Genomic DNA, 25,055 nt, shown 5'->3' on the forward strand with positions numbered 1-25,055 from the left:
CTGTTTTTGTGCCCTGAACTGTATTCCTGAATTACAACCCCGATTCCAAAAAAGTTGGGACAAAGTACAAATTGTAAATAAAAACGGAATGCAATAATTTACAAATCTCAAAAACTGATTTTGTATTTCACAGTAGAACATAGACAACATATCAAATGTCGAAAGTGAGACATTTTGAAATTTCATGCCAAATATTGGCTCATTTGAAATTTCATGACAGCAACACATCTCAAAAAAGTTGGGACAGGGGCAATAAGAGGCTGGAAAAGTTAAAGGTACAAAAAAGGAACAGCTGGAGGACCAAATTGCAACTCATTAGGTCAATTGGCAACAGGTCATTAACATGACTGGCTATAAAAAGAGCATCTTGGAGTGGCAGCGGCTCTCAGAAGTAAAGATGGGAAGAGGATCACCAATCCCCCTAATTCTGCGCCGACAAATAGTGGAGCAATATCAGAAAGGAGTTCGACAGTGTAAAATTGCAAAGAGTTTGAACATATCATCATCTACAGTGCATAATATCATCAAAAGATTCAGAGAATCTGGAAGAATCTCTGTGCATAAGGGTCAAGGCCGGAAAACCACGCTGGCTGCCCGTGATTTTTGGGCCCTTAGACGGCACTGCATCACATACAGGCATGCTTCTGTATTGGAAATCACAAAATGGGCTCAGGAATATTTCCAGAGAACATTATCTGTGAACACAATTCACCGTGCCATCCGCCGTTGCCAGCTAAAACTCTATAGTTCAGAGAAGAAGCCGCATCTAAACATGATCCAGAAGCGCAGACGTCTTCTCCGGGCCAAGGCTCATTTAAAATGGACTGTGGCAGAGTGGAAAACTGTTCTGTGGTCAGACGAATCAAAATTTGAAGAAGTTCTTTATGGAAATCAGGGACGCTGTGTCATTCGGACTAAAGAGGAGAAGGACGACCCAAGTTGTTATCAGCGCTCAGTTCAGAAGCCTGCATCTCTGATGGTATGGGGTTGCATTAGTGCGTGTGCCATGGGCAGCTTACACATCTGGAAAGACACCATCAATGCTGAAAGGTATATCCAGGTTCTAGAGCAACATATGCTCCCATCCAGACGACATCTCTTTCAGGGAAGACCTTGCATTTTCCAACATGACAATGCCAAACCACATACTTCATCAATTACAGCATCATGGCTGCGTAGAAGAAGGGTCCGGGTACTGAACTGGCCAGCCTGCAGTCCAGATCTTTCACCCATAGAAAACATTTGGTGCATCATAAAACGGAAGATACGACAAAAAAGATCTCAGACAGTTGAGCAACTAGAATCCTACATTAGACAAGAATGGGTTAACATTCCTATCCCTAAACTTGAGCAACTTGTCTCCTCAGTCCCCAGACGTTTACAGACTGTTGTAAAGAGAAAAGGGGATGTCTCACAGTGGTAAACATGGCCTTGTCCCAACTTTTTTGAGATGTGTTGTTGTCATGAAATTTAAAATCGCCTAATTTTTCTCTTTAAATGATACATTTTCTCAGTTTAAACATTTGATATGTCATCTATGTTCTATTCTGAATAAAATAAGGAATTCTGAAACTTCCACATCATTGCATTCCGTTTTTATTTACAATTCATAGTTTGTCCCAACTTTTTTGGAATCGGGGTTGTAGTTTACTTGGCTAAAGCTTATTGTCATGTTTGGAGCTAAGGTTGTAAAGAGTAAAGATAAGCATCTGCTGATGAGACACAAACCAACCATTTAAAACAGATGTCTACAATCAAATTTTAAAGCTTTCAGCTGATAAAACTTTCACACAAAGCTTGTGTACTGCTAATTTGTTAGTAACACCCAATTTGTATGAACACGCACTGACCGTGATATCAGGTGCATTGGCTATATAGGTATATAGGTGCACCTTTAAAGAACACCATTTACAAGCCCCATTCTATGCTGTCAATCAGTGGAAAAATATAAAAATCACCACTGACCAGATACTTGGGTGGTGATTGTTTTCATACTCTGTGATTGTAGACCTGCAAAGTGCCTGTGATATGGGAACCTGATAAAAACGAGTGAAGGCTAATAAACTGGAAACTCAGTGCATCAGAAAATAAGACCTTCACCAAGTATGAGGTGGCACTGTAAATCAAAAAGATTTACTACTCCACAATGTAAACAATACTTTAAATTGCTGTTCTTGTAGCAAAAAAGTCAGCCTGTTCCTTTTCAGTCCGAAACATGGCCTTCTGATTCTGTCTTTGAAAAATTTAATGTCAAGGTTGCTGTTTTGTTGTTCAGTGTCTAACTTTTGTGAATAGATTTCAGCTGTAAACTGCATGCTTGTCTATGGAGGAGTTATTGCTGAGCACAATGTCCAAAAGGTCTTCTTTCCTTTACACCCATTCATTATATATTATGCATCAAGTCCACCGAACTCTCCACCTTATAAATAAAAATCTCCAAATATATAGTTAAAACAGGCCGTGGATCAAACTCTCTACATAGTTCAACAGTTCTGATGTAAATCAAACAAACCTGATCCAGCTAACTAATCTCTGAAGATATTCAGAAGTATCTGGAGATGGTATATTTTTCATTCAAATGTCTCACAACTTTTTGTAGTTATTTCAATGAACTATATTTTTTATCACATTTCTATTGTCACATTTAGTGTAAAAACTACATGTAATCAGAAGGGAATGCAAATATTAGTGGCCAAAAAAAAACATCATGACATGCCAGACAAGAGCTAAAAGAAATCCCAACTACTGATTAGCTGAATCGGGTGCAAATTAACTAATTTGGCCGAAAATCAAACTTCTCAGGATGTCGAGGGGAAAAAAAGAAAAAGAAAACCGCTGTTATAGGTGAGACCTTCATTCTAATGTTTCAATGTCCCAAAATCACTAAGTGACACCATGTGTCCTTTTCAAGTCACATGCATTGGGCTGCATGTAGAAAGTCACTTTACATGCTGATCTACATGATGGTCACGTTTTTCATCTCAAAAAATTGTTCTTTAAGAATCTTGAAAATCCGAGTTATTTCCTCCTGCTTTTTCCTGCACACTAACATCTGACCCCATCTCATCCCTTAGAGGTCAGCAGCAGTGCTAACATTCTCCCTCCACCCAGAAGGGAGGTGTGTATGGAGCAAAAACACAAACACGGGTGCCAGTGAAGTAGCACTCATTGGCGTTTGGCCTTATAGGACTCTGAGCCTGTATCTGATGGAGAAAGGGTCGGACTGAACCACAGGCATAGCAAGATGATGAGGTGGCAGACATGCAGGGACAAGGAGCTGTAGGTAGTAGAGGGATACGTGTTCCAGGCCAGCTCTATCAGACCCAGTATCAGCACCCTGAGTGACGGAAAGAGAGGAGATATACAGTGTGAGGGAAAAAAAAAAACAGCGACAGAAAGATGTAGTAAGAAACAATGAATGACACAGAAGTGTAATCTGGAAAAAGCAAATCAGAGAGAGAAAAACAGAAGACAACCAGAGTAGTAGTAACTGTAACAATTAAAAACAAGTGAAGCTTTGTAAAGAGAAAATGCAGCACACATGATCACTTCAGTTGTATGCATGTATATGGATGTGTTCTCTCACCTGAGCAGATGAGCCAGTTTCTTCACCCCACCACTCCACAGCAGGAAGGGCAGAGTGTGGAAATACCAAACATAGAACTGGTAGTGCAGCGAGCGACAGAAGCACATGCCGATGAAGTTGGAAGAGAACAAGATGAGAACAATCTGTAAGAGTCAGTTAGGGTCCACTGAACTATTGATCAGATGAACACATACTAATGAAATAGAAGTCTGCAAAAAGGAAAGCAAATAAAAAAAAAAAAGAAAAACAAGAGTGCTCTGAGAGCACAATATCCCCTGCTGGCAACTCTGCCATAACTCTGGTAAAATGCAACTGAATTGAATGAAATTGCAATATGCGTATTACCAACATATAACAAAGAATCCTGCCAAGTTTCGTGAAATTCCTCAAAGAATTGTGAGAGGAGTTGATTTCAGAAGGTGAGTACACTTCCCAGGACGGACAGACAGATGGACGGACATCGGCACAACATAATCCCCCTTCGGGCCTTTCGGCCAGCGGGGGATAAAAAATTTTTTGACAAATTGCATGAACTTCTTCCAAAAATTGTAAGGGAAGTTGCTTTCAGAAAGCAAGCACACCTTAATGAAATTGCCAAAGTTTGTTAATAATCAAGGGCATAACTCTGGTAAAATTTGCCCAAATTAACTGAAATTTCAATATGCGTATAAGTGTCCTATAACAAACCCTTTTGCCAAGTTTGGTGAAATTCCTTCACAAATTGTGAGAGGAGTTGATTTCAGAAGAACTTACACCCTCATGAAATTGTCAAAGTACAAGTTATTTAATCAAGGGTCAAAACTCTGGTAAAATTCTCACAAATGAAATTAAATCGCAACATGCGTATTACCGTTATACAACAAGGCCTTTTGCCAAGCTTCGAGAAATTCGTCCAAAAATTGTGAGTGGAGTTGATGTAAGCACACCTTCACGAAATTGTAAAAGTACAAGCTTGTTAATCAAGGGCCACAACTCTGGTAAAATGCGACCAAATTGAACAAAATAACAATATGCGTACTACCAACATACAACAATGCCTTCTGCCAAGTTTCATGAAAATCCTCCAAAAATTGCGAGAGGAATTGATTTCAGAAGGAAAACACACGTTCATGAAATTGTCAAATTATAATAATTTTCTTTATCAAGGGCCGTAACTCTGGTAAAATGTGACCAAATTGAATGAAATTACAATATGCATATTACTGACTTATATCAATGCCTCTTGTCAAGTTTCATGAAATTCCTGCAAAAATTGTGAGAGAAGTTGATTTTAGAAGGTGAGTACCCTTTCCTGGGACGGATGGACGGAAATAGCCACGACATAATCCCCCTTCGAGCCGTTCAGCCAGCGGGGGATAAAAAGGGAGCAGAAAGACAACTGACACTTGTTTGGCCCTATATTAAATTAATATTAAAGGAGATAATAATATGAAAAACTCACTTTTTCAGTGCTTATGCACATATATTTGGGTATCTGCATTGCCTACCAACCCACACACTCTGAAATAAGACAACCAAGTCAGTTTCTTTTGGGCTTCTATTTCATAAAACATGTTTCAACGAGCTGTTCAGATTTGGCTCCACTTTCACAAAGGGAGCTCATCAGAATTATGACACCCCTTCATCTGAGTATCTCCACTCTTGGCTTAAGAACTGTCCTTGTTAATGAATATTCATGAGGAAAGTACTACCTGATTGGCCAGCAGAAGAGAAGGGAGCGGTGAGCAGTGACTTATCGTCATCATTTAAAGGAAAAGGTACTCGAATCTCTGTTTTGAGCAGAGCTGTTTAGACAGGGAGAGAAGAGAGTGGTGGCGCCTTACCCTTGCGGTATTTTAACCAAAGCATGTCACAGACATTTCATTACGACCTCAGGCAACTGTGTCAGCTTGTGGAAAAGGGGTATGTCACCTTTAAGAGACAGCAGCTAAGCTCTCCAGATTTAAATGCTTTTGTTAGGTTTGTACACTACCGTTCAAAAGTTTGGGGTCACCCAGACAATTTTGTGTTTTCCATGAAAAGTCACACTTTTATTTACCACCATAAGTTGTAAAATGAATAGAAAATATAGTCAAGACATTTTTCTGGCCATTTTGAGCATTTAATCGACCCCACAAATGTGATGCTCCAGAAACTCAGGCCAAGTTTACATTAGACCGTATCTGTCTCGTTTTCTTCGCGGATGCACTGTCCGTTTACATTAAAACGCCTGGAAACGCCGGGAAACGGGAATCCGCCAGGGTCCACGTATTCAATCTAGATCGTGTCTGGTCCGGTGGTGTGTAAACATTGAGAATACGCGGATACGCTGTGCTGAGCTCTAGCTGGCGTCGTCATTGGACAACGTCACTGTGACATCCACCTTCCTGATTCGCTGGCGTTGGTCATGTGACGCGACTGCTGAAAAACGGCGCGGACTTCCGCCTTGTATCACCTTTCATTAAAGAGTATAAAAGTATGAAAATACTGCAAATACTGATGCAAATACTGCCCATTGTGTAGTTATGATTGTCTTTAGGCTTGCCATCCTTCCACTTGCAAGTGGTAAGTGATATGCGCTGGGATCACACACACAGTCCCGAATCACTGCTTGTGCACTTCACTCGCGTGCTCTGTGAGCTGCGCAGGGCCGGAGTGCGCACCCTCCAGAGGGCACTCGCTGTTCAGGGCGGAGTGATTTGGAGCGCAGGATGCCTGCGGAGCCGAGCGTATCCGTGTATTGGTGTTGCTGTGTGCACACTAATCGTTTTAAAAACGTTAATCTGATGATCCGCTGATACGGTCTAATGTAAACCCCACCTCAATCTGCTCAAAGGAAGGTCAGTTTTATAGCTTCTCTAAAGAGCTCAACTGTTTTCAGCTGTGCTAACATGATTGTACAAGGGTTTTCTAATCATCCATTAGCCTTCTGAGGCAATGAGCAAACACATTGTACCATTAGAACACTGGAGTGAGAGTTGCTGGAAATGGGCCTCTATACACCTATGGAGATATTGCACCAAAAACCAGACATTTGCAGCTAGAATAGTCATTTACCACATTAGCAATGTATAGAGTGGATTTCTGATTAGTTTAAAGTGATCTTCATTGAAAAGAACAGTGCTTTTCTTTCAAAAATAAGGACATTTCAAGGTGACCCCAAACTTTTGAACGGTAGTGTAATTCACGAGTTAATATAACAAATGACATTATATTAACTGATTACTTATAACCCCCTGACATGGCCAGACTGTATATTCTATATGCTTTACCAAACACAGACCTCTGTATGTGCTGGAGCACAGAACAGAAAACCCAAAACTCGAAAAATTCAATTACGGTGATATAAATCAGCTTTTAGATTTAAGACATGTAAAAAGATATGATCGGCACTGAGCTTCTGTGTCACTGAATTCCTCTCTGATGGATCTTTCAAAAGAGCCCAAATACTGCTCCCTGACCTGTAAAACACACACACACACACACACACACACACACACACACACACACACACACACACACACACACACACAGAGTAACACGCAGTTTAAACAGGTCTGCATTTCTCTTCATAAGTGAGTTTATACCACAGGATAGGAGCTGCACAGACTACTTGGCTTACAGAAGCTACAGGGATGTTGACTTGTCAGGCGGTTAAAAAAAAAAAAAAACATTTAAGCAGACAGTTATAAAAGCAGGTAAATTTACTTTGTTAGTCTGAAAAAATAATTATACGAAGTCAGTTCTACTGTCAGCTGCACACTAGTACACTGGGGGGAAAAGCTTTTTTTTTCTTTTTTGCTTTTGCTTTAATGGGCCACTATCACTTTGCACGAACGTGTCTCTTGCTCAGAGTCAAATCAGTTGTGCATGCCGTCTCAAAGAGGTTGATCCAGCCTCGTTTTTGGGCATTAATAAGGTCAGAGTTACATAACATTACAGAGTTTAATATTGTGTTAAAACCTCCAAGACGCTGCTGTAAACTTTGCTGTAAATCCTCCATTTGTTATTAAGCTAGAATTTTATTACTGCGAGCCTACCACACAGATTTAATACTTGTCATTTTTAGGGCATACCTAACAACCTGTGTTTTCTTTCTCTCTCTCTTCCCCCCCCCCCCAATCTGTCCCTCTGAGTTACATGTTGATCCTGGGATTGAGATGCTGGCCTCTTCTGCCCCTCGGACCTGCTTGATCCATCCTGGTGCCCGGTGTCTGGTCGGAGTTTTATCGCACCGCTCCTGTGAAGGATGGCCCCATGAGGACAGTTGAGGGTTATACCTGTTAAAACTGTTAATATTATAGTCATGTTGTCTGTTGTTGCCCAAATGAGGATGGGTTCCCTTTTGAGTCTGGTTCCTCTCGAGGTTTCTTCCTCATGTCATCTGAGGGAGTTTTTCCTTGCCACCGTCGCCACAGGCTTGCTCATTGGGGATAGATTAGGGATAAAATTAGCTCATCTTTTAAGTCGTTCAAATTCTGTAAAGCTGCTCTGCGACAATGTTTATTGTTAAAAGCGCTATACAAATAAACTTGATTTGATTTGATTACTTAGTAATAAGGATTTTCTGCTCTGTGCTCAAGAGCACTGAAGCTGCAAACATCATTTGTAGTTTGTGTTCAGCTGTTAACCGAATTATTGTTTTATACCGCATAAATAAAATAGTGATGTCCTGAAACAGTTTTTGATTTAACTACGGAAAAAAATGACTAGTCGATTACTTTTTTGAGTTAATGACCAATTAGTAAAAATTAGCAGTCGTGCAACCCCTACCACAAGAGGCTTCTGTCACTGTGGACCATCATAGAGTCTCCTACCTCTTCCATCTCCTCAAAGCAAAAGAGACAAGTGTGGTCATGTGAGCAAATAACAGCGCCAGGTGGAAGTACCTAAAGATGGAAAGTGCACATTAAATCCTCATTATGTGATTGAACATGTTCTTTTCTATTATACTTGTTTTCTCTATTATGTTAAATTATTAGGGATAACGGGACAAAAAGATGATTTGCTTTCACACAGAGCCACTTATCATCCTCATATACACAGTCTACAATAATAAATGCACATATCCCAACTCAGTACTGTGGGGTGAAGAGAATACCTGCTGAGGAAAATGTCCTCTGGCAAGAAGCGCCAGTTCACTGTCCACTTAAACAGAAACTGACGGCCCAGATCGAACGCCCGGCTCAGGTAGCCTACAGGATTCACCAAGAGGAAAGGCAAGCCTAATACAAGCTGAGGACAGAGAGGTATGGGAAGTTAAGACTGATGGTGGGAAAAAAGAGGTGAGAGGAGAGGGTAAAAAGAGATCAGGACACACAAATGACTAAGATGAGGAGTTGCTTTAACTGATTTGTGGTTAATAGGGAGGGAAAGTAATCTCATCGCCCCCTACTGGATGCATTCCAACCTCTATGGCAAAATGAATGGGAATATCTTTTCAAAAAATTACATTTCGGGTTACACTTCAAAGTTAAGACAATGGCTTCCATATGTTGTGCATGTCAGCTCTGTTGATCCTGGTGATCATACTTTATTTTTTCCACAGATTTAAATTGTTTTGAATGTTTTTTAATAAGTTGATCAAAGACTACACGGACCCGACGTCGCGTATGTGACGTCCCCGCAAGTCTAGCGCCTTTCCAAATCTGTAGCAGGTAGCGGCCGGCAGCGCTCGAAACTAACGGTGTCCCGACGTCCCGGGGACCATAAAAAATGTCATCGGGACACAAAATTATCATATCTGGGACAATCCCGGGACAATGGAAAAAAATAGATCTAGAAAAAAAGTTCTACATTAATATTATTTACAAAGCCGTAACACATACGTAGACATTCACCTAATTTGTCAATTTTAATTTTAAAACGTTAACAGCTAAAAATGCATTAGTAGCTACACTTTCGATGCACCTGCATCCGTAGGCTACAGAGCAGCGCATTCTGTTCTAGAATCTTCGGCCAGAGTCCGCATTATATGGACTTGGAATGGAATTGCTACCGCACACGCTGCGCCGACTCTTGCCAGAACAAAAATGCTTAAGTGGTTGAAGCGGACCGACCGCGGGGAAGAAACTGAAAGCCCAGACATAACGTCTCCAGGACCTTCAGGATCCAAAGTGTCATCGCCTGGTCTGCAGGCAACGCTAGCAACTGAATGAACTTAATGAACACTGTTAGACACGTTATAAAATACAACAGGAATGATGTGGATGATATTGACGGAAGATGCCGTTCAACAGAATAAGTGAGTTTTCTTGGTGTCTTTCTAGTTCAGAAAGTTTAGTCAGTCAGCAGCACAACTAGGCTCGGACCTGCCACTATGCTGATGGTGCTAACATTTGCACCCACGTTTCGGCAGCGAAAGTTCATAAAATGGATAACGGTAATGGATAACGGAAAGTTCATAAAAATGGATAACGGTAATGGTGAAAATTATAAGTTGGCCTTATAAGTGCCAACAGATATTGAAGGTATAAGTAGATGAAATGAACATAAAAGGGGTCTTATTTTCAACTAAGGTGTACTGCAGATGTAGGGAGTTGAAACATTTTCTGAATGAGCTAGTTGGCCCCTTTAAATAAACGGGTATCTATTCATACAGTGAGATCGCCAAAGTTTAATAAACTGAAAATGCAATAACTGTAATTTTGAAGTAGATGATGTATAGGACATGTGTCGCTTGTGTCTTGTGACTTATTGTAAAAATGATATAAAGGGTTCAAAATCGCATAGTTACAAATATAATAGTAACTTCATATGATAATATTAACCACTGGTTATTTCAGAGAGGAAAAAAATGGGGACACTATTGCTTCCATTCGGGACAATACAACACAGAATTCGGGACCACTGGGGGACACAAAGAAAAAAAGTTAATTTCGAGCCCTGGCGGCCGGCGAGTAGCCTACATCAACATGCCGATTTGTATAGCGTGGTTGGCGGAGTATTTCTGTACCAATAAGAAATGCATCCCTCGTGGGGATAACCATCAGATAGCTAAGCCTACTGCTGACGTAATATGAGCGACTCTGACTAGACAGTTTGGTTGTAGTCCGTTTCTGACAGGTTAGGCGCAATTTCGATCTTTAAAAAAAAAAGACAGCGAAATTTCACCTGATACTTTCACAGTTAGTAGATAATCCCAACATATTTTTTGGGGGTGTACAAGTTCCACGTCATAACTTCGTGGGATTTTTTTTTAAAAATCGGGTCTATGGGATTTTCAATAGTATGGCTCTCGGCTTAGGAACGCCACCACTAGGATCGCTGTGTTTCACTTCCCCTCCCTGTAATATATTAACCACAAACAAATTATTTATAACTACTTCTTGTTTTCATCAAGAAAGAGTGATTTTGTTGAGAGTATATTAAACCTGTAAACTGACCCTGCATTCACAGTAGCAAGCAACAGGCTTTGTGACACAGCTGAGGTTCCAGCATCAAGCGACTAGCGAATAAACTCAATTCTATTCAAATTAGGTATGATGTGGAGAAACAACAGATTCTAGTGATTGGCTAATGCATATAAATCCACTGAACTCTACGTAAAAATCTGGAGAACTCATAGGCTCGTCAGAGTGAAGCCATCTGGCCGCCATCTTACCACTCACATTGCGGAGTGGAACAGTCATTTATGCCGCTTTTCCACTACAAACGCGGCTGAGCCGTGCCGTGCCGTGCCGAGTCGAGCTGAGTCGAGCTGAACGGGGCTGTTGGAGTTGCATTTCGACTACAACCGCGCTGAACCGTGCTGGCTGGAAGTGGGTGGACACATTGGGTGGACTTAGCGAAAGTGGGTGGACGTCACGTGATGTCGTTAAGCAGCGCAAACAGTGACATCAGTGACAGTGGCGGAACAAGTCAGAGCCGGGCCGGGGGCGGGGCAAATGACCGGGCCCTTTATTAAAGCTTATCATAACATCATTTTAGGCTACAAAATGTCCGCAACTGCGGTGTTTACCAATTTCAACACTACCGGGTGCAACTATGTTATTTAGTACATCAAGTCCTTCAAACGAACATGTAACTCAGAAACAAAAAACATTAGGATACTGTACATGGCTCATAATAAAACATCAATAGCCTATACTGCGCACATTATTTGAAGGGCATACGAATGAGCGCTCAGAGGTTGCAACGGTGACAGGAAGAGTCAGAAATAAAAGGAGGGCGGTGCAAACCTCACTGAATGCACTGTGTTTACCAATTTCAACACTACGGGGTGCAACTATGTTATTTTGTACATTAAGTCCTTCAAACGAACATGTAACTCAGAAACAAAAAAACATTAGGCGACATACTGTACATGGGTCATAATAAAACATCAATAGCCTACTGCGCGCATTATTTGAAGGGCATACGACGAGCCTTGCGCTCCGCGAACTCGTCCACGATGCTCTGTATGTCACTGATTCAGTGATCTTTTAAGCGGTAGTCTCACGACCCGGATAGTAAACAATAAACATGGAGGACATGGAGTCGTTAGTGTTGCTGGTCTTGGTGCTGTGGCTTGCTGTCACCGACAACGCCAACAGATACTGGCAAGAGCGTATAGATGAGGCGAGGCGCATAAGGCTTCAGAAATTCTCGTAATTCGTAATTCTTCTTCTTCCGGGTTTGCGGTGTTTACAGATCCCAGCGCGCTCGCGGGGCGTGTGTGGGCATGTGAGGACACTCCTCCTCACCAATCAGTGCACAGGGGAGTGTCTGCTCACGCCCCCAGCCTCACTCGGCACGGCTTGGCTCGCTTCAGCCCCACTCCAAAACCGTGCGAGTTTTAGGGGCTAAGCAGGGCTGAAACGAGCCGAGTCGTGCTGGTTTTTGGTAGTCGAAACGCGAGCCGTGTCGGGCTGAAGTGAGCTGAAGCGAGCTGAAAAAGGGTAGTGGAAAAGGGCCATTAGGCTACTGGAAGCTACACAAAAGTTATGTACAACCCCGATTCCAAAAAAGTTGGGACAAAGTACAAATTGTAAATAAAAACGGAATACAATAATGTGGAAGTTTCAAAATTCCATATTTTATTCAGAATAGAATATAGATGACATATAAAATGTTTAAACTGAGAAAATGTATCATTTAAAGAGAAAAATTAGGTGATTTTAAATTTCATGACAACAACACATCTCAAAAAAGTTGAGACAAGGCCATGTTTGCCACTGTGAGACATCCCCTTTTCTTTTTACAACAGTCTGTAAACATCTGGGGACTGAGGAGACAAGTTGCTCAAGTTTAGGGATAGGAATGTTAACCCATTCTTGTCTAATGTTCTTGTCTAGTTGCTCAACTGTCTTAGGTCTTTTTTTGTCGTATCTTCCGTTTTATGATGCGCCAAATGTTTTCTATGGGTGAAAGATCTGGACTGCAGGCTGGCCAGTTCAGTACCCGGACCCTTCTTCTACGCAGCCATGATGCTGTAATTGATGCAGTATGTGGTTTGGCATTGTCATGTTGGAAAATGCAAGGTCTTCCCTGAAAGAGACGTCGTCTGGATGGAAGCATATGTTGCTCTAGAACCTGGATATACCTTTCAGCATTGATGGTGTCTTTCCAGATGTGGAAGCTGCCCATGCCACACGCACTAATGCAACCCCATACCATCAGAGATGCAGGCTTCTGAACTGAGCGCTGATAACAACTTGGGTCGTCCTTCTCCTCTTTAGTCCGAATGACACGGCGTCCCCGATTTCCATAAAGAACTTCAAATTTTGATTCGTCTGACCACAGAACAGTTTTCCACTTTGCCACAGTCCATTTTAAATGAGCCTTGGCCCAGAGAAGACGTCTGCGCTTCTGGATCATGTTTAGATACGGCTTCTTCTTTGAACTATAGAGTTTTAGCTGGCAATGGCGGATGGCATGGTGAATTGTGTTCACAGATAATGTTCTCTGGAAATATTCCTGAGCCCATTTTGTGATTTCCAATACAGAAGCATGCCTGTATGTGATGCAGTGCCGTCTAAGGGCCCGAAGATCATGGGCACCCAGTATGGTTTTCCGGCCTTGACCCTTACGCACAGAGATTCTTCCAGATTCTCTGAAACTTTTGATGATATTATGCACTGTAGATGATGATATGTTCAAACTCTTTGCAATTTTACACTGTCGAACTCCTTTCTGATATTGCTCCACTATTTGTCGGTGCAGAATTAGGGGGATTGGTGATCCTCTTCCCATCTTTACTCCTGAGAGCCGCTGCCACTCCAAGATGCTCTTTTTATGCCCAGTCATGTTAATGACCTATTGCCAATTGACCTAATGAGTTGCAATTTGGTCCTCCAGCTGTTCCTTTTTTGTACCTTTAACTTTTCCAGCCTCTTATTGCCCCTGTCCCAACTTTTTTGAGATGTGTTACTGTCATGAAATTTCAAAATGTCTCACTTTTGACATTTGATATGTTGTCTATGTTCTATTGTAAATACAATATCAGTTTTTGAGATTTGTAAATTATTGCATTCCGTTTTTATTTACAATTTGTACTTTGTCCCAACTTTTTTGGAATCGGGGTTGTAGTTGGTGACAAAAATTACAACAAAAAAAAAAATGTCTGTATGTGCAACAGTGAACTGTACAAACCATCAAGTCAAAGGTTGTGGACAGACATTTCACCTGTAAGTACTGAGTGTGTGTGATCATTTTTACACGTGTGTGCACAGTGCCATTTGCGTGGACCCCTATAGCATTTTATGATGGTTTGAAGAAAGGGAAAAGAAAAAAAAAAACAGAAAATATGTCTCATCATCTTGTCTGTTTTTGTTGAAAATCTGACAGTGATATCAGGGATGAACACTGTGACTGTGTCAGATTTTCAATAGAAATGTCCCAGACTAGATCAAACCCAAAGTCTAGACATGTTTGATATTGAATGTGAGTGCTCAAGCTCAACGGCTCAAATTCACAAAGAAAAACGAACTGAGTAAATTAGCCTCAGTAGCCTAAATGAAAGACCATTAGGCAGAAATGGCAGTGAGGGATGCAAATAAAAAGAGATACGGGCAGGTCCATGCCAAATGACCAGATGGTGGCTGCAGCACCAGATTCATTTTCTTTGTGAGAGCTTATGGTAATAGATACTGGTGAAATATGAACTGATAAAAAAAAAAATTCAGGGCCCGATTCTGTGTATTTAATAAACTAGGTCAGTTTGAAAATTACTGAAATTAGACCAGAATGTACCCCCTAAATCCTTGCCAGGTATTTTTGGGGTTTTAAATGCATTTGTCTCAGCTTCTAGGCTACACAAAGGTTTGAAATTTGGTAAATTAAGGGTTGTTTTACAATCAGGGTACGCAAGCTAAAAATCACATTTAACACTTATTATCTTCAATATCAAAAGGCTTGACTAAATAAACTTGGTTGTTTATTGTAGCCCTGTGATAGCGCTATTTACCATGCAAAAAAAAAAATTTGGTGATAACGTTATTTTTGGTGAATGTATGGCAACATGTGTCATATTTAGCAAAATTCCTCGTGTCATTTAGAAAAAGTGCTTTTTTGACCACAGGTAGCTCCAAAAGGGATGCACTTCAATCATTCATTATACCATAAAACACATATTTGGTTCCATATCATTGGAAACATATAGGGTGTTCACACGGCACATATTTGCATCGATGCTGCACCGATGTATTTTGTTGCGATATATCTTACACCGGTGTAAATTTTGCGTAGCGTTCACACGTCACAACCCTGCTTACTAGAGAGAAGCGTGTTAGCACCGGTGCAGCCCCACTTGCGGTCACACGGCAGTTTCTGCGACCGTGTTATAGTAGCAAATTCCTTTGATAGTAATAAAGTTTTGATATTTCCTTTTATTACTATCATTTCCTATCATTATTACTATCATTTCCGATAGTAATAATGCGGAAATGAAATATGCGCATGCGTGAAACTGTACTTCTTTTTCCCGGTTGTCATGGCATCACCAAGCGCCGGGAAAACAACGTGGATGAAGACACCAGTGTTGCCAGATATTGCTGACGTTTTCCATCCCAAAATATGTTCAAATCCGTCAAAATGCACTTAAAACTGCCAAATCTGGCAACACTGGAAGACACGCAGTTCTGTTGTTGTTGATATTCGCCATTTTGGAAGCGCAAAATACCAGGATGCAAGTTATGCAATGCCCGTATGTAATCAACTCTCCTCATGCGTAGCGAGTCTACTCCTGTAGCGTTCAGACGTCCCATTTTATATCAGTGCTGCCCCGCAAACTAGCATTTACTCCGGAGTAAATTTCTTAAACCACCTCCCGAGCAGGGTTAGATTTGCACCGGTTTAAGCAGCTTTCAGGGGCTACACCGGTATAACTTTGTACCGTGTGAACGCTCTACCGGGGCAGCCCCGGTGCTACACCGGAGTAAAAGTTGCCGTGTGAACACCCCTATAGTTAAGTTTTAATGTTGAATGCCAGTAAGTTTTCAGACTATTTTGATCAATGTATTTTTGTAATTGTGTCAAAAAAAGTGTCCTCTCCGAGACAGCTAATTTTTCAATATAAAATAACATATCTAAAATGATTATTTTCATCCTAAAATGTGGTCAAGATATTGGGACATAAATATTAGAGACAACTAACACAAAGCTTACAGCCTTATATTTAAAAGCACTATGGAAGTAGTGGATTCTGAATTGTCAAAAAAAAAATGTCCTCTCCGAGAATCACTTCATTTGTTTCTCCCAGCCCTGCTTACAGCTACACTTAATCTTCTTTATCTTATAGCAGATTACACAAAACTACCATACACACGTCAAAAAATTACCTGGAATCTGTTCTTTAACTTGTCCTTCACTTAAAAACTGGTACAAGAACCAGTTTGAATCAATTTGAATTTTGGACCCCTGTGACACAAACTTTGTACCCTGATTGTAAAACAACCCTTAACTCTGTATGTTGCTAATCTGGAAGGAAAACATAGAGCCTTCTATCTAGAAAATCCTGGCCATAGGTACTTCCTAAAAATGCTAAAAATGAAGAAAAATGCACTCGCAAGTGGGGTTTAGGGCCATAAAAATACTACAAAACAAATGTATTCGTCTCCGATCACTACCTGGTCTTGTTATAAACCAGACTGCCTGGTCACTTCTATAATGGGAGCTCTCTAGATAGAGTATTTATAGAAATATGGCAGATTCGATTACATACCCCACAAAAAGCATCATATCTTTAAGACCCTGAATGGAAATGAAGCACAGGTAGCACAGGTCTGCAACTTGGTAAATAGTTTCATTGTTCTGTGAACACTGCGTCACTGGTCAAGAAGGCACAGCAACGTCTGCACTTCCTGCGTAGGATGAGGAGAGCCCACCTGCCCCCACCCATCCTCACTACATTCTACAGAAGCACCAGCGTTCTAACCAGCTGCATCTCTGTGCGGTGTGGAGGCTGCAGTGCCTCTGACTGGAAGAATGTGAGGAGAGTGGTGAGGACCGCAGAGAAAATCACTGGGACTTCTCTTCCCTCCATTCAGGACATTACACCAAGGCACTGCATGTCTCGAGCCAGAAACATCATCAGTGACCCCTCACACCCTCACTATCAGGGATGAAAATGGGACATTTAAAAAAAAAAAAAAAAACTCTGAAATGTCTGCCAACTTTCCCACATACACACACACACACGTACATACATATACATATATACACACATACACACATATATATATATATATATATATATATATATATATATATATATATATATATGTGTGTGTGTATACATGTATATACACACACACACACACACACACACACATATATACATATATATGAATGTTTTCAAATTCAATGATGGTTTAAAATGTTTATAAACTTACTTTTATAACATTTAATAATGCGCGAACCCCCCTGCGTTTCACTCCGGAGTGCTTGACCTCTAACACGCGCGCGCCTCGTGTCCGTGAAAAGCCAGTTTCCCAGTGGGCGTGTCCCCAGCGCTGCGTTACCGTCTTTAAACACATTTGTGCGATCCAGCGCTTTTTATAGCAAACGATTCTTCTCCTTATTTTGGGGGTATTTGTCATCCCCCAACCACTTGTCGTTAAACAGACATCTTCCTTGGGGGCGCCGTGGCTCAGGTGGATAAGGCGCTATACCATAAATCCGGATACCCGGGTTCGATTCCGACCCGAGGTCATTTCCCGATCCCTCCCCATCTCTCTCTCCTGTTCATTTCCTGTCTCTACACTGTCCTATCCAATAAAGGTGAAAAAGCCCAGAAAAAAAATCTTTAAAAAAAAAAAACCAGACATCTTCCCATAATTATCAACACTTTCTAGCGCCCACGTAAGCTACCTGCGTATCTCTCACTCTTCACACCACACCACACTGCCTCCAGTAGCCTCCTAACGTTAGTTCTTGATCTACGGAATACATAGAAGATGCACAGAACCAATGCTGCCCCCAAAAGGTGCGCTGGTCACTTTTAAAATTACAGTTAAAAAAATACCCCAAACCGGATGGAGACATTTCACTCGTTCGGTCCAATATTAAATTTAATACCTCCCTTTCGAAAATTCCAGTCATTCCAAACAATTTAAGACATTTTTAGGCCTTGAAAACCAAAAGTTGTATTTAAGACTTTTTAAGGACCCGCAGGAACCCTGGTCTCACCTCGCGCCGACCCCTACCCCCCGAAATTTTCTCAACGGTATTTACACGTTTCACAAAAATGACATTTTCAGCGGGAAAAACTCGGAATTCCGTGAATCCGCGGAAAATTCTCATCCCTGCACTATGGACTGTTCTCCCCTCTGGCTTTTGGAAAGACGTTCCACAGCATTCGGTGCAGGACCACCAGGTTCTGTAACAGCTTCCCCCCCCCAGGTCACCAGACTGCTGAACTCCAAACCCAAACTCTAAACTTCTATTTATAATTTGAACATTCCTAATTCCACAGGTCACTTTATACTATTTTTGCTGCTGCATAATTTAATCCACTTCATATTTAATTCTGTGCTGAGCCAAATTGCAAAGAAATTTTGTTCGGTGTCCACTTGTTGCATACTGAATGACAATAAAGGTTGCCCAAGTCTATTAATTCAATCACTACAAACATGTGAAGTGTCATCTTATTTGTGCATCATTCTCTTTTTTCAATCCCAAATCATTCATTTCTAATGCCCTCGAATTTGTTGTTTTTGCTGTTACATGTACTCTACAGTTCACAAATAACTACTGTATATACTCGACCATGAAAAAGTAATTTAAGATCACAGATGCAGCACTCTCCTATTCAAATGTTTGTCATGAAAGAAAAGAAAGAAAGCAAGCACAACTTTATTCATCACACACTTGTGAAATTTCCTCTCTGCATTTAACCCATCTGAAGCAGTGAAAACGCACGTGAGCAATGAGCACACACACATACCCAGAGCAGTGGGCAGCCATGCTAACAGCACCCGGGGAGCAGTTGGGAGTTCGGTGCCTCGCTCAAGGGCACCTCAGCCCAAGGCCGTCCCATATTAACCTAACTGCATGTCTTTGGACTGTGGGGGAAACCGGAGCACCCGGAGGAAACCCACGCAGACACGGGGAGAACATGCAAACTCCACACAGAAAGGCCCTCGCCGGCCACTGGGTTCGAACCCAGAACCTTCTTGCTGTGAGGCGACCGTGCTAACCACTACACCACCGTGCCGCCCATGACTGATATTGGGTGTATTGCCTGTTTGCAGTTGCATTTCTGACAGAGACTATATCAGTATTTATAATTTTCCATAGATCATGTACACACCAGTATTTTAAAATACATGTATATAATTTATATCACTTTTTATTTGATATTTCCTTTCTGTTTTCAGATCTGAGTGATCGTTAACGTTGCTCCTGTTCAAAGATCCAAACTTGTAGTCTAGAGTGTAGATAGTACTTGTAACAAACTTTTGCTGCTGGAACTCTATAAATGGAACTAACGGCTAGTTCCTTAATAATATAGACCAAAATGTGTTTGGTCCCTGCACCAGGCACAAATAGAAGGGCACGACAGTATAAGTTTAGCCCTCAAAGTAAAACAAAAATTGTGAAAGCATTTGCAGAATTCAATGCTAATAACCTTTAATAACATCTGAGACTTCCTCATACAGAAAATACTAAATCCTTGATTGATCACGAATTAGAATCTTTATTAAAAATGACTCATCTAAATACACAAACAACAAATTTGAGGGCATTAAAAATGGATGATTTGGGATTGAAAAATGAGAATTATGCACAAATAAGACGACACTTCACATGTTTGTAGCGATTGAATTAATGAAACTACCAAGTTGCAGACCTGTGCTACCTGTGCTTCATTTCCATTCAGGGTCTTAAAGATATGATACTTTTTGTGGGGTATGTAATCGAATCTGCCATATTTCTGTAAATACTCTATCTAGAGAGCTCCCATTATAGAAGTGACCAGGCAATCTGGTTTATAACAAGACCAGGTAGTGATCGGAGATGAATACATTTGTTTTGTAGTATTTTTAGGTCCCTAAATCCCACTTGCGAGTGCGTTTTTCTTCATTTTTAGCATTTTTAGGAAGTACCTATGGCCAGGATTTTCTAGATAGAAGGCTCCATGTTTTCCTTCCAGATTAACAACATATGTTATTTACCAGCTGGGAGGTCCGTATCGTGAAATACCGTGACGGAGGTCTTGAAAGTACTGAGTGAGGCCTTCTGGGCCGAGGTCAGTATTCAAGGCCGAGGTCACGGTATTTCACCATACGGACCCACCTTAAGCTGGTAAATAATATATTTATTTTTTTCTTTACCAAATTCTAACAGAAAACGAGAGCGCCTGAAAGGGAAAACCAGGCTGAGCCGAGGCGAGCCGCCATTTTGAATCCTCATTCACGGCTGTAATGCAAATGGCTTCCTCCTCGGTATACAAGTGCACTTCCATGGCAGGAAAAAAAAACTACATTTTGCCGCCTATGTAGTCCCCTATTTATACAAATAGGAGTCATTCAGGATTCAGCCATGTTTTTGCTCGGCGTTAGCAAGTTAGAGGTTTTTATCTTTCTCTTGAAATGTTTTCTTTTATTTCTTCTTCCTCAGGGTAGTAACACTGAACACTCATCACTATCCATGCTGTAAAATGAATGCTATTCTCCTGAGAAATGCTGGCAAACATTTATAAGATTTTTGATAATCTTATAAATAAATCTTATAAAAAAAAAAAAAAAAAAGATAAATGTTGACAAAAAATGATACTATGTTTGTTGCTGTTGTGAACGAGCGAGACGCCAGAGGTCCGTAACTGGGGTCCGTATCGTAGGATACGGACCTGCTCGCCAGCCAATCAGAGCGCAGGATTTGATAGAAACCGCATCGCGAAAAAAATTTCAAACCTCTGTGTAGCCTAGAAGCTGAGACAAATGCATTTAAAACCCCAAAAATACCTGGCGAGGATTTAGGGGGTACATTCTGGTCTAATTTAGTAATTTTTCAAAATGCATAAATAAAAAACCCTCTGGGTCTAGAAAGCTGAAATTTTGAAAACTAATTTAGATTTACATACATTTTCATGGGCGGCACGGTGGTGTAGTGGTTAGCGCTGTCGCCTCACAGCAAGAAGGTCCTGGATTCGAGCCCCGGGGCCGGCGAGGGCCTTTCTGTGCGGAGTTTGCATGTTCTCCCCGTGTCCACGTGGGTTTCCTCCGGGTGCTCCGGTTTCCCCCACAGTCCAAAGACATGCAGGTTAGGTTAACTGGTGACTCTAAATTGACCGTAGGTGTGAATGTGAGTGTGAATGGTTGTCTGTGTCTATGTGTCAGCCCTGTGATGACCTGGTGACTTGTCCAGGGTGTACCCCGCCTTTCACCCGTAGTCAGCTGGGATAGGCTCCAGCTTGCCTGCGACCCTGTAGAAGGATAAAGCGGCTAGAGATAATGAGATGAGATGAGATACATTTTCATCAGTAACTTCCACCATTAAAATAAAAATATTGCTGTAACTAATTTTCTATATATTGGGTCTTTTTGGCTTGGACGTACCCATATCTTATTGTTCTAGTTTGGTCAGTAGTTATTTTCATTTACCTAAGGCTAAGCACAACTGACAATGTAGACCATCTATACATGTCACACCTACTTGCACAAACTGACAAAAGAGGCATAATTGTCTGTTTTAACTCCATGATTTTAGTTTAAATTGAATGCAAGTATATTGATAAGTACTCTTAAATCAGAGTTGGTCATATTTCTCAGTCAACGGCTTATTTCCTCAACGGTGTCCAATATATTATTTCCTCTACAAAGAAAAACTGAAATAATCTCCGAAAAAATAATTATAGTAGTAAAAGAACCGTTCAAAAAAAAAGATCAGAGGCTGAACTAGAAAAGGGGGAAAAACAATAATGATGAAGGGGCATACTATAAAGATATGTAAGGAATGTGGGTAAAATTGAGAAAATAAGAGGAGGTAATGAAAGGGAAAAAAATTTAGATACTTTTCTTGGGGTAAATTTGATCGGATACGATGGTTTAAACACATAAGCCAAATACACGCAATGTGAGTGGTAAGATGGCGGCCAGATGGCTTCACTCGTCTCTACAGTAGGGCTGTGCGATGTCCCCTTAATTGGCATCGACGATGTTTACAGTGCAAACATCGTGATGGACGATCATATTGTGGGTGGGGGGGATTTTAATACCACATTATTAAATATATTATTATTAAAAGTATTAGATACTCATCCGAGGCTTTGGCACGTAAAGAAAAAAAAGCGCTAGGTGATGTGGAATATTTGGCCTTGATAACGGATATGTGGTCCAGCTGCAACATGATGCCCTACATGTCAGCTACCGTACATTATGTGGACCGAGAGTGGGCAATGCAGTCCAAATGCCTGCAGACGAGTTTCATGCCAGACACACATTCAGCGGACAATTTAGAAGACGCATTGCGCGAGACACTTGCCGAATGGAAAATAGAGGAGAAAAAGATCGCCTGCATAACAACGGGGCGAATATTGTCGCAGCCATCAGGCAATTAAAATGGCCGTGGTTAAGTTGTTTTGGGCACAATTTGAACCTGGCCATAACCAACTCGCTTGCGCAACAGAGGGCCAGTACAGACCGAGCGTTTGGAGTTTGCCGAGCAGTCAACACTGCGTTTGCGCACAGCTGGCTTCCGAGAGATGAGCTGCGCAAAGCGCAGGTGGAAATGAACCTCCCCGACCCCGAGCACTCACTGATCACGGCAAGATATTAATCTGCTCTAACAATGAAAGACTAGTATTCAAACTCTGAGAAGAAACTACACTTAAGCTATTACTCATTGTTTATTTACACCATATCAATTGAAGATGCGTTTCGGCCTTTAGTGCGCACTTGAACGCGCTAATTTTTCCAATTTATTAGTGTTTGAATTATTGCACCAGCTTTTAAAATCATGATTTAATATTGTTTTTTTTTTACTGTCTTTACATTTATCAGAAATCACCTTCATTCTTACCTTTGGTTTGACATTATGGCTTAGAGTGGACCATTTTGTGTCTGAAAGTAGGCTATTTACCAGATTAAAGTTATTTGACTTCTGCCAAAGTCTGCGCTTCACTGCCGTTTGATAAGGTGCAATATTTCCCGACTGAAGTCGTTAATAGTGGCTATTTGTTTGAACAACATGACAAATTTTACATTAAAAGTATATCGTAGGCTAAAAAATGAAGTCAAAATGTATTATTAGTAGCATACTGTATTTGTGTAACCACATGTTATGTTCACTAGCATGTCCCTGCACCACAGCCTACGTGAACAAGCGGTAATAGGATATTACTTTATAATGATTTATATAATTATATATTTATATATAAATGTTATATTTATATATTAAACAAAACTAACTAACTAAACTAACAAAAAACTAACTTTTTAGGTTAAATAGGCCCAGATAATATATGCATGTTTATGACAGGAGGGGGCGCGGTATCACGATGGTGGCTCTCCATCGTGATGGATGACCACCATCGTCGATGGACGATGGCATCGTCTATCGGCACAGCCCTACTCTACAGTGGGGAATAGGCTATGAGCTCTCCAGATTTTATACAGAGCTCAGTGTATATATATCTGTGAAGAATCTCAGTCATCCAGGTACATAGTAATCTGTGGTTGGTTGAAGAGAGCAACTGGACTTGCCTGAAGATTCTTGAAAACGTTTCGCCTCTCATCCTAAAGGCTTCCTCAGTTCTGTCTGACTAACAGGGAGTATCCAGTATTTCGACTGGTGCGGGAGTATGAGAGGACTTCCAGAAAACTGGCAGACATCTTGGCCAGAGAGGATCGTTTATTTTTGTTAACCTGGAATGACCATCATTGAACAGAGGTGGGTGTCTATGACATCTTTTATCAGCCACCTGCAATGCAGCCATCAGCATTCGGATTCTCTGATGATCCATGAGAGGATAAATACTGGATACTCCCTATTAGACAGACAGAACTGAGGAAGCCTTTAGGATGAGAGGCGAAACGTCTTCAAGAATCTTCAAGCAAGTCCAGTTGCTCTCTTCAACCAACCACAGCTCAGTGTATAAATCATATGATAGCCTGTATCCAAGTTGGCCATTTACCTTTCTTACTAAAACTTAGCAATAGCAGAAAGTCAGTGAGTGACCTGTGGCGTGTGAACACAGTGTGAATGTCTTAAAGTGCCATTCCACCATTGGATGTATTCTTTGGCATAAAATACAATATATTTTATGACAACATGACTAGACAGAGAAATCTTTTAGCTTCAAAATGATATATCAAACATAATTTTTTGACAACGACAAGTATATTAATTTTGCGACCAAAGTCACCTACCCTTTTAATTTCCGCACGGTAGTGAAACATGATGTCATCAGCAGGTTCCCCTTCTTGTGTACCACCTGTCGGTCTATTTTTAGACCAGGAAACCCCCAAAGTGAGAGAGTCATTTCTCCTCGTATATGGGGGCCAAAAAAATTGCGAAAAATTTTGAGTTAATCTTTCAGTTAGCTAGATTTATTGGTATTAGCTAGATTTATTGGTATTATTTTTATCGCGTTCTATCCGCCATTGCTGATAATATGTGCCACGTCACACGTCACGTGGTACACAAGAAGTTGGAACCTGCCGATGACATCACGCACGGAAATTAAAAGGGTAGGTGACTTTGGTCGCAAAATTAATATACTTGTCGTTGTCAAAAAATTGTGTGTGATGTATCATTTTGAAGCTAAAAGATTTCTCTATCTAGTGATACTATTTATATATGTTGTCAAAATATATTGTATTTTATGCCAAAGAATACATCCAATGGTGGAATGGCACTTTAACATGCTTTTGTGTGTCTCGTCAGAGTGTATGTGAGACCTGGATGATGGCACAGAGTGTGAGCTTGGGAATGGTCTTCATCAGTCCAAACTCTGACAGGAGGATAAAGAGGAGTCCTGGAGCGAAGAGCATCACATTCATCTTCACTGACACAGCCAGACTGTCCACATTACAGAATGCAGTTATTACAGAATTTTAAGCACATACAC

General features: G+C 40.9%; 1 protein-coding gene across 1 annotated transcript in view; it reads right to left on the minus strand.

Moving 5' to 3' along the window:
- Nucleotides 1-243: 243 nt before the first annotated feature.
- alg3 (ALG3 alpha-1,3- mannosyltransferase) overlaps nt 244-25,055 on the minus strand; it is a 37,230-nt gene continuing 12,418 nt past the window's right edge. The window contains exons 5-10 of the mRNA XM_060906038.1: nt 24,886-25,006; nt 8,667-8,800; nt 8,383-8,454; nt 6,949-7,026; nt 3,587-3,730; nt 244-3,337 (exon numbers count right to left, since the gene is read on the minus strand). Coding sequence (XP_060762021.1) covers nt 3,166-3,337; nt 3,587-3,730; nt 6,949-7,026; nt 8,383-8,454; nt 8,667-8,800; nt 24,886-25,006 — 721 coding nt within the window. The 3' untranslated portion in view covers nt 244-3,165. The remainder of the gene's footprint in view (nt 3,338-3,586; nt 3,731-6,948; nt 7,027-8,382; nt 8,455-8,666; nt 8,801-24,885; nt 25,007-25,055) is intronic.

This window comes from Neoarius graeffei, chromosome 23, assembly GCF_027579695.1.
Source record: "Neoarius graeffei isolate fNeoGra1 chromosome 23, fNeoGra1.pri, whole genome shotgun sequence".
NCBI classification, from domain to species: Eukaryota; Metazoa; Chordata; class Actinopteri; order Siluriformes; family Ariidae; genus Neoarius; species Neoarius graeffei.